This window comes from Bos taurus, chromosome 12, assembly GCF_002263795.3.
Source record: "Bos taurus isolate L1 Dominette 01449 registration number 42190680 breed Hereford chromosome 12, ARS-UCD2.0, whole genome shotgun sequence".
Lineage (NCBI taxonomy): Eukaryota > Metazoa > Chordata > Mammalia > Artiodactyla > Bovidae > Bos > Bos taurus.
This window is the reverse complement of record NC_037339.1, coordinates 52,783,832-52,798,711: the sequence shown is the minus strand read 5'-3', so window position 1 is coordinate 52,798,711 and position 14,880 is coordinate 52,783,832. Positions and strand designations below refer to the sequence as shown.

Below are 14,880 nucleotides of genomic sequence, written 5' to 3'. Positions count from 1 at the left end.
TGATCTGGCTCTAGAGGACCACAAGGAGAGAGGGCTGAGGACATGATCTAGGGATGCAGTGAAGCCTAGAGGCCAATAATGTGGTGGCAATGGGGACCCCAGGGATCACAGCAGAGACACTCGCCTGGGAGGTAGCTGTAAAACACAGAAAGCTCTACTGGAACAAAATACATCAAAATCAGAGAATGACAGCCAGGAGGCCAAGGAACAAACTCCTGGATGCAGAGGTGGTTGTATTTCCTTCCACTCATACAATCAGCAGTAGAACAATCACTCTCAGGAGGGTCATCTCCAAGTTCAATGGACAATAAGAATGCTATATATATATATAAAATACTTGTAATCCTTTAGTATATATATAGTATATATATAAAATACTTATAATACTTTAGTGTATATATATATATAATATATATATATACTTATAATACTTTAGTATATATATACTTGTAATACTTTAATGTATATATATATACTAAAAATATATTAAATATATATTATAAGTACATATACACATATCTAATAAAAACATATTATTTATAAAAGTAAATACACACATATATATGTATCCCACCAGGCTCCTCAGTCCATGGATTTCTCCAGGCAAAAATTCTGGAGTGGGTTACCATGCCCTCCTCCAAGAGATCTTCCTGACTTGGGGATCGAACCTGGATTTCCTACATGGGCAGGCAGATTCTTTACCATCTGAGCCACCAAGGAAGCCCAAGAATATATCTGTTTATTAATATATGTGTGGATATGGGTATATGTATACTTGTATGTATGGAAGTACAGATATACTCACCTATCTGAAGTCGAATAAACAGTTTGTATGTATTTTCCAGAGACAGTCTCCTGATAGCCATCCTTTGGTGATTTGCTAGAAACAAGCACATATGGACATGTGAGAACTGGACTATTTCCCTAGTGTTGAAGTATTGATACATATTAATACCCCTGTGTAGGCAAGGAAGAGCGCACACACACACACACACACACACACACTATTGTTATTCTTTGTGAATAACAAAGCGAGTTATATGTTATATGTCAGGACAATGTACCAACTCTTTTTTTTTTTACCCTGGAGAAGTATTGATATGCAAGTTACCTCCAAGGTGACCTAAGTCGACATATCCACCGAAGTAAAGAATGGGGCAAGGAGATCGCAAGCACAAGTGTAAGCAGGAAAAGTAGTTATCGTTTTTCATAAAATTTGTACTTGCACCTCCTTTATTTTTACTAAAAGAAAGGTCTCTGTTGTTCTAACATAAAGAATATACACAAAGCATGACTATACTCAGTGCAAGCAAATATAGACAGACATCATTCACGTAGAGAAATACTCTTGAACTTTTAGGGGAAACCTTGGAAGCTTCTATTTTTACATGAAAACATCCAAAAATTGTTTGAAATAAAGTAAAAAATATTTTAACTTTCGAAAGTCCTCTTTGTTCCCTTTCTGCTCCAGTTCATGAATGTCATTCGCTCCTGGAGACAAATGAAGAGTGCGTTGCACTAACCGGCTGGCTGCCTGTAATTGCCTCCCCAGTATGTACGCTACCCAGGAACGTATGAGGACCAGAAGCAATGTGTTCCTATTATTTCATACAGTGAGGGGTAACTCCACATGCCTCACCTGGGATTTTTTAATGAGAAATTTCTCTCTCCCTCCAAACAACCTGCAGGCAGTTGCTGTCAGAAAGAGAAACTGCTTTATGGATCACAGAGCCCACGGTGCTAAGTGAGTTTGTGCATATTGATGCATGACATGTAAACAGTCATTCCCATTTTATGGGTCAGAAAATTGAGACAGGAAATTGAAGTCAAGTGGCTTTGCTGAGGCCACATGGTCAGTAAATGACAAACTCAGATTTGATTCTAAATCACTGTTGATTTTAGGGAGAGTTGGATTAAGTAGGAAAATCAAGGTTGAGGTTGCATTTCACAAGGAAATTTATTTGGGTTTGAAAAATCCTTTTGAGGGGGAAGGCTCCTCAAATCCTGACACACCTTGAATTTATGGAGGCTCCATACCCACCCCGTACACTGCTCTCTGGTCTCTTTGAACTGGGTGATGATCAACACATATACAACCCATGGTTTATCCATATTTGCATGCCCCACTGTTACCCTATGCCACAATTAGGCTAATTCTTTTTTATAGACTCCTGAAAAACTGAATAACTTGTGAATCCCTGATCTTGGTGGACATTTTCCTCGACATCCATCACATCGGGCAGCAGAATTTCTGGGCCTGAGCATGTTTACTAAAAAGTTATACCCCTTGTTTCAGATTAGAGGTGAGCAACAGAAACAATTAAAATGTGACTCCAAATTAGCACAGGAATACTTGTGTGATTTTATAAGGTTCATTATGGGCAAGTATGTCTATTTGACTACTTTCAAATAACAATCCTATGATGTATACATGTGTTATATTAAAATATCATTTAGTCTGTCCTATGACTTTGTACGATTATTTGACAGCTACTTAAAAATATAACCTCCCTGTAGCTCAGAGGGTAAAGAATATGCCTGCAACACAGGAGACCTGGGTTTGATCCCTGAATTGGGAAAATCCTCTGGAAAAGGGAATGGTGACCCACTTCAGTATTCTTGCCTGGAGAATCCTGTGGATAGAGGACGGTGGTAGGCTACAGTCCATGGGGTTGCAAAGAGTTGGACACAACTGAGCGACTAACACTACTACTACAAATAATGGAAAGATTATAAAGAATTATTAACTTATATCTAGAACTCAGTACTCTTTTAAATGGTCTGTTATTTGAAAAAAATTAGCATACCTTTAAAAAATGACATTTCTTCTTAAACACAGATTATTTCACAATTATAAAATACATAAAGCAAAATACTTCAAATAAATTTCCAGTACCTATTCTCCATGTATGTCCTTGTGTACACAACTGTATCTTTTGATCCTGCATGCCTGGTTTCAGTATTGGAGCTGCAATACAAACCATTTGACTTTATGTTTAAAGTTTGTTTATAGGATAATCAAATTAACAAGGTAATTATACAATCCAATGGAAAAAAAATCCTCATATATGCCTTCTAAACTATAACCCATGAAATATAAATGTTCAGATCAGATCATCAGTCGCTCAGTCATGTCCGACTCTTTGTGACCCCATGAATCGCAGCACACCAGGCCTCCCTGTCCATCACCAACTCCCGGAGTTCACTCAGACTCACGTCCATCGAGTCAGCGATGCCATCCAGCCATCTCATCTTCTGATGCCCCCTTCTCCTCCTGCCCCCAATCCCTCCCAGCATCAGAGTCTTTTCCAATGAGTCAACTCTTCACATGAGGTGGCCAAAGTACTGGAGTTTCAGCTTTAGCATCATTCCTTCCAAAGAAATCCCAGGGCTGATCTCCTTCAGAATGGACTGGTTGGATCTCCTTGCAGTCCAAGGGACTCTCAAGAGTCTTCTCCAATACCACAGTTCAAAAGCATCAATTCTTCGGTGCTTAGCCTTCTTCATAGTCCAACTCTCACATCCATACATGACCACAGGAAAAACCATAGCCTAGACTAGACGGACCTTTGTTGGCAAAGTAATGTCTCTGCTTTTGAATATGCTATCTAGGTTGGTCATAACTTTCCTTCCAAGGAGTAAGCGTCTTTTAATATCAATGTTAAATTGGTACTAATCCATTTCTGAAAAATTTATGTTTCCCATTTTGTCTTCACTTCTACTGTCTTGGCCTATTTCCAGAATACTACTATGAAAATCAGTCACTTAGCAAGTCTATTGTAGACCATGATGATTACTTTGAATATTTGTGTACTATGTTTTAGTGTCTATTACCCTAATGTCTCATTCATACTTCCAAACCATTGCTTTCCCCACAAATTTCAGGCAAAGAGTGGACCTTACTTAACCAACATGATAACACATGATTTAGTGAAACCTTTAAATCTACCTAAGGAAGTCAATCCGGAGAAGGCAATGGCACCCCACTCCAGTACTCTTGCCTGGAAAATTCCATGGACGGAGGAGCCTGGTGGGCTGCCGTCTGTGGGGTCGCTAAGAGTCGGATACAACTGAGGGACTTCACTTTCAGTTTTCACTTTCATGCATTGGAGAAGGAAATGGCAACCCACTCCAGTGTTCTTGCCTGGAGAATCCCAGGGATGGGGGAGCCTGATGGGCTGCTGTCTCAGGGGTCTCACAGAGTCGGACACGACTGAAGCGACTTAGCAGCAGCAGCAGCAGCAGCAAGGAAGTCAATTCAATGTCACAATCATGTTTTTTTAAAAAATTATAGACTTTTAAGGAAAAATCACATCTACATTTATTCATAACTGACAACTTACAGATGACCAAGATGTTTACTCAACACCTTTGTATAAGCCTATAAAGCCACTGGTTAAAATTTTAAATTTCTGCACTTCAAACAAATATCATATATTAATGCATATATATAGAATCTAGAAAGATGATACTGATGAACTTATTTGCAGGGAAGCAATGGAAACACAGACACAGAGAACAGACTTATAGACATGGGCAAGGAGGGAGGAAGGAGAGGGTGGGACGAATGGAGAGAGTAGCATAGAAACATACGACTAACATATGTAAAATAGATATCCAACGGGAATTTGCTGTATGACTCAGGAAACTTAAACTGGGGCTCTGTAACACCCTAGAGGGGTGGGATGGGGAGGGAGACGGGAGGGAGGTTCAGGAGGGAGGGGACATATGTGTACCTATGGCTGATTCATGTTGATGCATGGCAAAAACAAACACAATACAGTAAAGCATTATCTTTCAATTAAAAATTAAATCTAAAATAAGAAAGTTTTATTGGAATACAAAAAAATGCATAAAAACAACAACAGCAAAATTAAAAAATTTTCTGTATTTCAAAGGAAGGATCAGGTTGCATGTGGATGTTTTCTTAAAGAAAAAAAAAAAAAAAAAAAACAGGAGAAAAAAAGCCAGAAGGAGAATGGTCCTGTCATTTATCCCATAACTGACCACGGTACCTGAGCATCTTCCTGGCTTCATAAGAATAGGCAGCTGTTCTAGAGGACGGGCTGATTAAAGTCTCAGTAGATCCAGTGACCTGGCCATCTTGCCTGAGAAAGCAAATGCAAATATTTGGCACTTAAAATCAAGGCCACTTAGAGGATTTTTGTTTTATTAAAATTCTGTTCAAATAACATTTTTGTAAACATATAGTAAAGCTGTTTCTGTTTGCCTGGTTTCTGCACATATACATAGACAGAATACATGTACTATTTTACTCCTCCATACACACAACTGTCTTACCATTATGAATAATCTATAGGCATGTGTCACATTAGCTAACAGTAGGACAGAATACTTTTTTAACCAAGGGCAGGAACCATATGAAACTGGTTGCAGTAACATTCTCACAGCACCAATGCCATTTTCGAAAGTTTTTCATGTACAACATATCTGGGAGTTAATCTATTTAATGAAAATTATCTGGGGGTTGCTTTGAGAAATCCCAGTTTCCATTTTAACAGAAAAGCAGTACTTTGAAGATCGCTAAAGAACTTTGACCTAGATTTCTGCTAATCTAAAAATGTCACTATGTTCAACAAAGTGTAGGCATATTTGCTTTTTCCTATGAAACAGTGGAAAATTAACATAGGCATAGTGAAAGCTTTAGCTCTTTTTCTTTCCTCATGTTAGAAAACTCTGACAGAGGCAAGACATAAAAATCAAGAGGAGAATTTAGATCTCAATCATGATTTATCATTCTTGACTGGTCTGTTCCTTCCATTTCCAGGTAGCTTTTAAAGAGAAAAACAATTGTTCACATATTATCATCTCTGGCATGTGGAAAACCATCTTCTACTTTTAAGACAGATGTTTCAAAAGACACTTGGCAATGAGAAAGTAGCATGAATATTATCAGAAGATTCTCAAATGTGATCATTAGGATATGTCATTTTGGAACAATAGACCTAACTAGGAACTATTTGGAAATATTCAGATCATATAGCAAATAATACAAAACCCAATTTCAGCAAATAGTTTCAAAGGACAAAGGTTGTCAATGAGTGTGAAATGTGTTTGTACTGCCCTCAGAAAGGTAAAATCATTCACAAACATTACCAGTTTGTGAAACCTGTAATAGGAATGGGAAATACTTTGCAAACAGTTCTGATAAGGATCGAATTGTGTCCTGCCAAAAATTCTTATATTGAAGCCCTATACCCCAGTGTGATGTGGAGACAGGGCCTATAAAAAGGAAATAAAGGTTAGGTGAAATCATAAGGGTGGGGCTTTAATCCCATAGGACAGGGTGTCCTTATAAGAAGAGGAAGAGGTACTAGAGCTTGCTCTCTCTCTCTGTGGACACACAGAGGAAAGGCCGTGTGAGGACATAGTCAGACACAGTCATATGCAAACCAAGGAGAGAGTTCTCATCAGAAACCAATCCTGACATTGTTCCTCATGAATTTGATGTTCTTGCTACATCGTGAAAGAATTCAGAGGTAGGTAAGAAGTAGATTTATTTAGAGATAAGCTCACTATACAGACAGAGTGTGGGCCGTTGCAGAAGGCAAGAAGAGAGAGGCGCAAAACGTGGTGTGGTTAGTTTTTGTGGGCTGGGTAATTTCATAGGCTAGTGAGTGGGAAGATTATTCCAATTATTTGGGGGAAAGGGTGGAGATTTCTAGGAACTGGGCCACTGCCCAATTTTTGACCCTTTATGGCTGGCCTCAGAACTGTCATGATGCTGGTGGGTGTGTCATTTAGCATATGCCCATGTATTACAATGAGCACATAATGAGGCTCAAGGTCTACTGGGAGATGAGTCTTCAGCCATCTTGGACCTAGATGGTTTTAACCAGTTTATTCATGTTCTGTGGCCATGTCATTCTTTTTAAGGTTGTACCCCATGCCCTTCCTCCTGTTTCAACAGTATCTTGATCTAGAATTTTAGTCTCCAAAAGAGTGAGAAAATAAATTCTGTCTTTTAACACCTGGTCTGTGGTATTTTGTTATGGCAGCCTGAGCAGACTAACACAAGTAGCATTTCCTAGTTGTGTTTACAATGAGACTAATAACAATACTTTATAATTGTCAATAAAAATCAGATGCTGGATGGGGAACACATGTACACCTGTGGCAGATTCCTGTTGATGTATGGCAAAACCAATACAATATTGTAAAGTAAACAAACAAAAAAAAATCAGATGTTAGAAAATAAATTTGGAATGTGGAACAGCAAATTCTTTCTTGGATTTGTTCCTCTTATAATCTGGGAAGATAATACACTTTTTTAAAAAAAGAATCTTTTATCTTGGATAATTTTAAAGGTATAGAATAATTGCAATGATAGTTCAGAGAATTCCAGTATACTCTTCACCCAGCTTCTCTTAATTTTAACATCTCACACAACCACAATCCATTTGTTAAAACTAAATAATTAGCATTGGTACAATGTCATTAGCAAAACTACAGACTTATTTCTATTTTACCAGTTTTTTCACTGATGTCCCCTCTTAATTTCAGATCCAAATCAGGATACTGCTGCTGCTGCTGCTGTTGCTGCTAAGTCGCTTCAGTCATGTCCGACTCTGTGCGACCCCCATAGATGGCAACCCACCAGGCTCCTCCGTCCCTGGGATTCTCCAGGCAAGAACACTGGAGTGGGTTGCCATTTCCTTCTCCAATGCATGAAAGTGAAAAGTGAAAGTGAAGTCGCTCAGTCGTGTCCAACTCTTAGTGACCCCATGGACTACAGCCTACCAGGCTCCTCTGTCCATGGGATTTTCCAGGCAAGAGTACTGGAGTGGGGTGTCATTGCCTTCTCCTCAACTTCCACATAATCACCATGTCTTAGGGTCTGTGATAGTTGATAATCCCGGCTTTGTTTTTCATGAGATGGTGATAGATCTTACTAAAGAAATTCTATCTTGATGCCAGTAAGTGGTAACACTAATTTTTAAAATTATTTAGAATCACAGAAATAGTTAGAGAAACAATTCTTTGGAAACCAATTAAATAATCTGTAGTGCTTTTAAAAAGGATTACTCTCCAAAATATATAAGCAGCTCATACAGTTCAATATCAGAAAAACAAACAACCCAATCAAAAAGTGGGCAGAAAACTTAAACGGACATTTCTCCCAAGGCATACAAATTTCCAATAAACACAAGAAAAGATGCTCAATATTTCTCATTATTAGGGAAATGCAGATCAAAACCACAATGAGGTATCACCTCACACCATTCAGAATGACCACCATCCAAAAATCTACAAAAATAAATGTTGTAGAAGTTATGGAGAAAAGGTAACCCTCCTGCACTCTCAGTAGGAATGTAAACTGATATAGCCATTATGGAAAACAATATGGAAATTCCTTTAAAAACTAGGGAAAATCTACCATATGACACAACAATCCCACTACTTGGCATATACCCTGAGAAAACCACAATTTTAAGAGACACATGTAACCCAGTGTTCATTGCACCAACATTTACAATAGGCAGGACATGGGAGCAACCTAGATGTCCATTGACAGACGAATGTTAAAGAAGATGTGGTACATATATGTGATGGAGTATTACTCAGCCATGAAAAGGAATGGATTCGAGTCAGTTGTCGTGAGGTAGATGAACCTAGAACCTGTTATACAGACTGAAGTAAGTCAGAAAGAGAAAAACAAGTATTGGAATATATATATGGAATTTAGAAAAACGGTACTGATGAACCTAGTAGAGAACAGAGTTGCGGACACAGTGGGGAAAGGTGAGGGTGGGATGAATTGAGAAAGCAGCACTGACATATACACTATCACGTGTAAAATAGATAACTGGGAGGACGTTGCTGTTTAACACAGGGAGCCCAGCCTGGTGCTGTGTGATGACCTGGAGGAGGGGGATGGAGGAGGGGAGGGAGGCTCAAGAGGGAGAGGAGATGTATATATATAATTATGACTGATTCACCTTGTTGTACAACAGAAACCAACACAACATTGTAAAGCAATTTTCCACCAATTAAAAAACAAGATTAAATTAAAAATGTTACTGGGTCCCACATCAGATATTCTGACTTAATTGGTTTAGTGTAGGGCTTCCCAGGTGGTGCTAGTGGTAAAGAACTCGACTGCCAATGCAGGAGACCTAAGAGACTCGGGTTCAGTCCCTGGGTCAGAAAGATTCCCCTGGAGGAGGGCATGGCAACCTACTCCAGTATTCTTGCCTGGAGAATCCCATAGACAGAGGGGAGCCTCGTGGCTCAGTCAGAGTGTTGCAAAAGTAGACACACTGGCAACTTAGCAGCGCACGATGCTGAGCCTGTTCTTTAAATTCTCAGTGAGCTCCATAGACAAGAGGAACCACGTCTAGAGCAGGTGAATTTTATCCCCTGACTGTGTGGTCCCTGAACAGTCTTATGACCTTGGGAGAGGAAGGGTGGGAAGATTGGAGAATACATTGTACTGTAAATTCATGTAAGAAACGAGTTGCCATCAGGTTCATGCACGATACTGATCTGGGCTGGTGCACTGGACGACCAGAGGGATGGTAGGGGGAGAGGAAGATTCAGGATGGGAACACATGTATCCTGTGGTGGATTCATTTTGAGTGTGGCAAAACAATACATTGTAAATTTAAAAATTATTAAACCAAAAACAAATAAAAAAAAAAGATGCACTGAAATAATTGTGTCTCCTGAAATAGTAAGAATGCTTGACCAACCATATGCTTCAGACATCTCAGAACATCTATGGCACCACAATCTTGATTTAAATTTGTTTGTTAAAAACTCAGTTTGTGGGAAAAAAAAAAAAAAAAAATTGTAGTCCTGATCGCAGGTGATTCTGATACCATTGCAAAGGAGAACTCTCCACCAAAGTATTCCTCTTAGACACCTTGAATAATATTCATAAAAAAGAGCTTATGGCTCACAGTGTTTTTTTGCTGCATAGCTTTATTATTAAGTTATCCTTCACTGAAATAAATTGCTGAATTGTAACTTAGAATCAATGGTCACAGTTTCATCTCTAAATTAAATAGCTTCTTAAACTATAAACTAAATATTGTGTTGGAACTTACAAAATTCCAAATGGAATTTCACTTGAGAAAATGTTTTCTGCTGTGGAAGTTTACCTTGAAAATTTAGCTATCTAAAACTTTTATACACAGACATTTGATATGACAACATCAAATGGTACTGCTGATTTAAGAAAACTGGTAGTTCCTCAAATGGAGTTACTATAGGATCCAATAATTCCACCCCCTAAGTATATACCCTCCCGAAGTCCATCCTAGAGGAAATCAGTCCTGAATGTTCATTGGAAGGACTGATGTTGAAGCTGAAACTCCAATACTTTGGCCACCTGATGCAAAGAACTGACTCATTTGAAAAGACCCGGATGCTGGCAATGATTGAAGGTGGGAGGAGAAGGGGACAACAGAGGATAAGATGGTTGGATGGCATCACTGACTCAATGGACATGAGTTTGAGTAAACTCTCGGAACTGGTGATGGACAGGGAGGCCTGGCATGCTACAGTCCACAGCTCAGACACAGCTGAGCGACTGAACTGAACTGAAGTATATACGCTACCAAGAGAAATTAAAAAACTCTACACAAAACTTTTATATGAATGCTGATCACAGCACTGTTCATAATAGTGAATTACAATCTGATAATGGAAACAACACAAAAGCCCATCAGCTGATGAATAGATAAAATTCTGTCTATTCACATAATGGAATATGTGAAATTTGGCAATAAAAAGAAATACTGACATGTTACAACATGGGTGAATTTTGAAAACATTATGCCATGCGAAAATAGTCACAAAGGACCACATATTTTATGATTCCATTTATATGAAATGTCCAGAATCAGAAACTGAAAAAGACAGAAAGTAGCTTAGTAGTTGTCCAGAGCTAAGGGCTGGGGGAAAATGATACATGACTGTTAATGGACATGGTGTTTCTTTCTGAGGTGATGAAAATGTTCTAAAAGTGATAGTGGTGATGGTCTTCAACTCTGAATATACTAATCAGATTGCATACATATTTGTGGATATCCAGTTACTATACAGAGTAAATACATTCATAAAATAAAACAAGTCTCAGCTTAACAGATTTATTTAATTTCCATTGTCCTATTTGACTTAACTTTGGCAACCTGACTTCAATTTCTTTTTCTTTAGTGCACTGGGACGACCCAGAGGGATGGTATAGGGAGGGAGGAGGGAGGAGGGTTCAGGATGGGGAACACATGTATACCTGTGGCGGATTCATTTTGATATTTGGCAAAACTAATACAATTATGTAAAGTTTAAAAATAAAATCAATCAATGCAAAAATAAATAAAAAATTAAAAAAAATTAATTTTCATGGGGGTATAGTTGCTTTACAATATGTGTTAGTTTCCACTGTACAGCAAAGTGAATCCACTGTACATGTACATATTTTCCTCTTTTTTGGATTTCCTTCCCATTTAGGTCACCACAGAGCACGGAGTACAGTTTCCTGAGCTATACAATGTGAGGGTGCTTAATCACTCAGTCATATCCGACTCTTTGCAACCCCGTGGACTGTAGCCCACCAGGTTCCTCTGTCCAGGGGTACTCCAGGCAAGAATACTGGAGTGGGTTGTCATTTCCTTCTCCACTGCTATACTGTGGGTTCTCATTAGTCATCTGTTTCACACATAGTAGCGTATATGGAACAACAGACTGGTTCCCAATTGGGAAAGGAGTACGTCAAGGCTGTGTATCATCACCCTGCTTATTTAACTTATATGCAGAGTACATCATGAGAAGTGCTGGACTGGGTGAAGCACAAGCTAGAATCAAGATTGCTGGGAGAAATATCAATAACCTCAGATATGCAAATAACACCACACTTACGGCAGAAAGTGAAGAAGAACTAAAAAGCCTCTTGATGAAAGTGAAAGAGGAGGAGAGTGAAAAAGTTGGCTTAAAACTCAACATTCAGAAAACTAAGATCACGTTATCTGGCCCCATCACTTCATGACAAATAGATGGGGAAACAATGGAAACAGTGACAGACGTTATTTTTGGGGGGTTTCAAAATCACTGCAGATGGTGACTGCAGCCATGAAATTAAAAGATGTTTGCTCCTTGGAAGAAAAGTTATGACCAATCTAGACAGCATATTAAAAAGCGGAGACATTACTTTACCAACAAAGGCCCCTGTAGTCAAAGCTTTGGTTTTTCCAGTAGTCATGTATGGATGTGAGAGTTGGACTATAAAGAAGGCTGAGTGCCGAAGAATTGATGCTTTTGAACTGTGGTATTGGAGAAGACTCTTGAGAGTTCCTTGGATGGCAAGGAGATCCAACCAGATCTCCAACCAGATCCATCCTAAAGAAAATCAGCCCTGAATATTCATTGGAAGGACTGATGTTGAAGCTGAAACTCCAATATTTTGGCCACCTGATGCGAAGAACTGACTCATTTGAAAAGACCCCGATGCTGGGAATGATTGAAGGTGGGAGGAGAAGGGGACAACAAAGGATGGTTGGATGGCATCACTGACTCAATGGACATGAGTTTGAGTAGGCTCTGGGAGTTGGTGATGGACAGGGAAGCCTGGCATGCTGAAGTTCATGGTGTTGCAAAGAGTCAGACATGACTAAGCGACTGAACTGAACTGAACTGAGTGTATATATGTCAATCCCAATCACTCAATTCATCCCACCTCCCCTTCACCCCTTGGTATCCATACGCTTGTTTGTTCTCTACATCTGTATCTCTGTTTCTGCTCTGCAAATAAGTTCATTTGTATCATTTTTCTAGATTCCACATAAAACTGATACACAATATTTGCTTTTCTCTTTCTTTCTTCGCTCTGTGTGACATTCATGTCTCTGCAAATGGCACAGTTCCATTCCTTTTTATGGCTGAGTGACAACTTGACTTTAAATAGCATAAAATAATTTCAACTGATAAATACCCAAGTCACTGCAAACTTTATAAATCTCTTTTGCATGAAGAACGAAAGTATACTGAGAGCTTCTGCTGTGCTCAGTTGTTCAGTTGTGTCCAAGTCTTTGTGACGCTATAGACTGTAGCCCACCAAGCTCCTCTTTCCATGGGATTCTCCAGGCAAGAATACTGGAGTCAGTTGCCATGCCCTTCTCCAGGGAATCTTCTCAACCAAGGGACTGAACTCACGTCTCCTGCATTGCAGGCAAGTTCTTTACTCCTGAGCCACTAGCAAAGCCAGTTTACTAAGAGCTTACCGTTTTGAATTGTTTTATGTGTTAGGATTTACTTCCACAAAACTATCAAGGTTTTGAGTTCTTATAATACTTACAGATTTTAAGTGTTCATCTAGTCAAGGCTATGGTTTTTCCTGTGGTCATGTATGGATGTGAAAGTTGGACTGTGAAGAAGGCTGAGCGCCGAAGAATTGAAGCTTTTGAACTGTGGTGTTGGAGAAGACTCTTGAGAGTCCCTTGAACTGCAAGGAGATCCAACCAGTCCATTCTGAAGGAGATCAGCCCTGGGATTTCTTTGGAAGGAATGATGCTAAAGCTGAAACTCCAGTACTTTGGCCACCTCAAGTGAAGAGTTGACTCATTGGAAAAGACTCTGATGCTGGGAGGGATTGGGGGCAGGAGGAGAAGGGGACGACAGAGGATGAGATGGCTGGATGGCATCACTGACTCGATGGACGTGAGTCTGAGTGAACTCCGGGAGGTGGTGATGGAGAGGGAGGCCTGGCGTGCTGCAATTCATGGGGTCCCAAAGAGTCGGACACGACTGAGCGACTGATCTGATCTGATGGTAACCAAAGAGGATAGCAGTGGTGGGGAGCAGAGATAAATTAGGAGTTTGGGATTAACATGAATACTACTATATATGAAATCGTAAACAACAAGGACCCCCAGTATAGCACAGGGAACTAAACTCAATATATTGTGATAATCTATAAGGGAAAAGAATCTGAAGAAGAATATATTGTGTATATGTATAACTGAATCCCTTTGTTGTAAACTTGAAACTAACACAACATTGTAAATCAATTAAACTTCAGTAAAAAATAAAATTAAAGCAAAGAAGTATTCCACTTCTAGAAATAGAGAACTTGAGACCAGAACACCACTTTAATTTACTAATTTTCTCTACCTGATCAAATCTCTTAATCCCTGATTCTCAATTTTCTTTCAGTTAAATCTTTACCCATTTTGAGAGTCAAAGTAAACTTTCTATTCTGTAAACAGAATGAAGTGAAATGTTAGTCACTCAGTGTGTTCGACTTTTAGTGACCCCATGGATTGTAGCCTTCCAGGAATTCTGTCCATGGAATTTTCCAGGCAAGAATACTGGAGTAAGTAGCCATTCCCTTCTCCAGCAGATCTTTCTGACCCAGGGGAACCTGGGTCTCCTGCATTGCAGGCAGATTCTTTACCATGTGAGCCACCAGGGAAGCCTGTAAACAGAATAGATGGGCACAAAAACTGGGCCCGGATTTCTTTTCTACTTTTTTTTTTTTTCAAGCGAAAATTTTTATCAGAGTTGTTCTGTCATGGCTGGGGCAGTGCTACATTTTCCATTTAATTTGTAGATAGATCCTGTTTAAGACTGTGATAGAACTGAAGAAGGATGAATGATATCTAGATACAGAACTCAGAGATGAGCAAAAGATTCTGTAGCAGTGGTTAAGGCCTCTGGGCATAACTGACTGTGATGATCACAACCCCACTGGGAGAGGGGAGCATTTGTGAATGTACATGCGGTTATTGGGTTATGTTAGGCAGGAGGCACAGATGAAATTGTAGGAAAGTAAAGGAGACCATGTACATGTTACTGGCAGCCATGGTGTTTTCCATCACACACCTCTTCTACACAGATGGCCACAACCCCATCTTCTTGTTG

The 14,880-nt window shown here is 39.3% G+C and overlaps 1 protein-coding gene across 11 annotated transcripts in view; it reads right to left on the bottom strand.

The window, feature by feature from the left end:
* The window catches only part of SCEL (sciellin), a 125,156-nt gene that overhangs the window by 9,877 nt on the left and 100,399 nt on the right, over positions 1–14,880 (bottom strand). For all 11 annotated transcript variants that reach the window (XM_010810880.4, XM_005213878.5, XM_010810876.4 and 8 more), the window contains 3 exon segments: positions 5,016–5,108; positions 2,897–2,968; positions 806–880 (listed from right to left, as the gene is read on the bottom strand). In XM_010810880.4, coding sequence (XP_010809182.1) covers positions 806–880; positions 2,897–2,968; positions 5,016–5,108 — 240 coding nt within the window.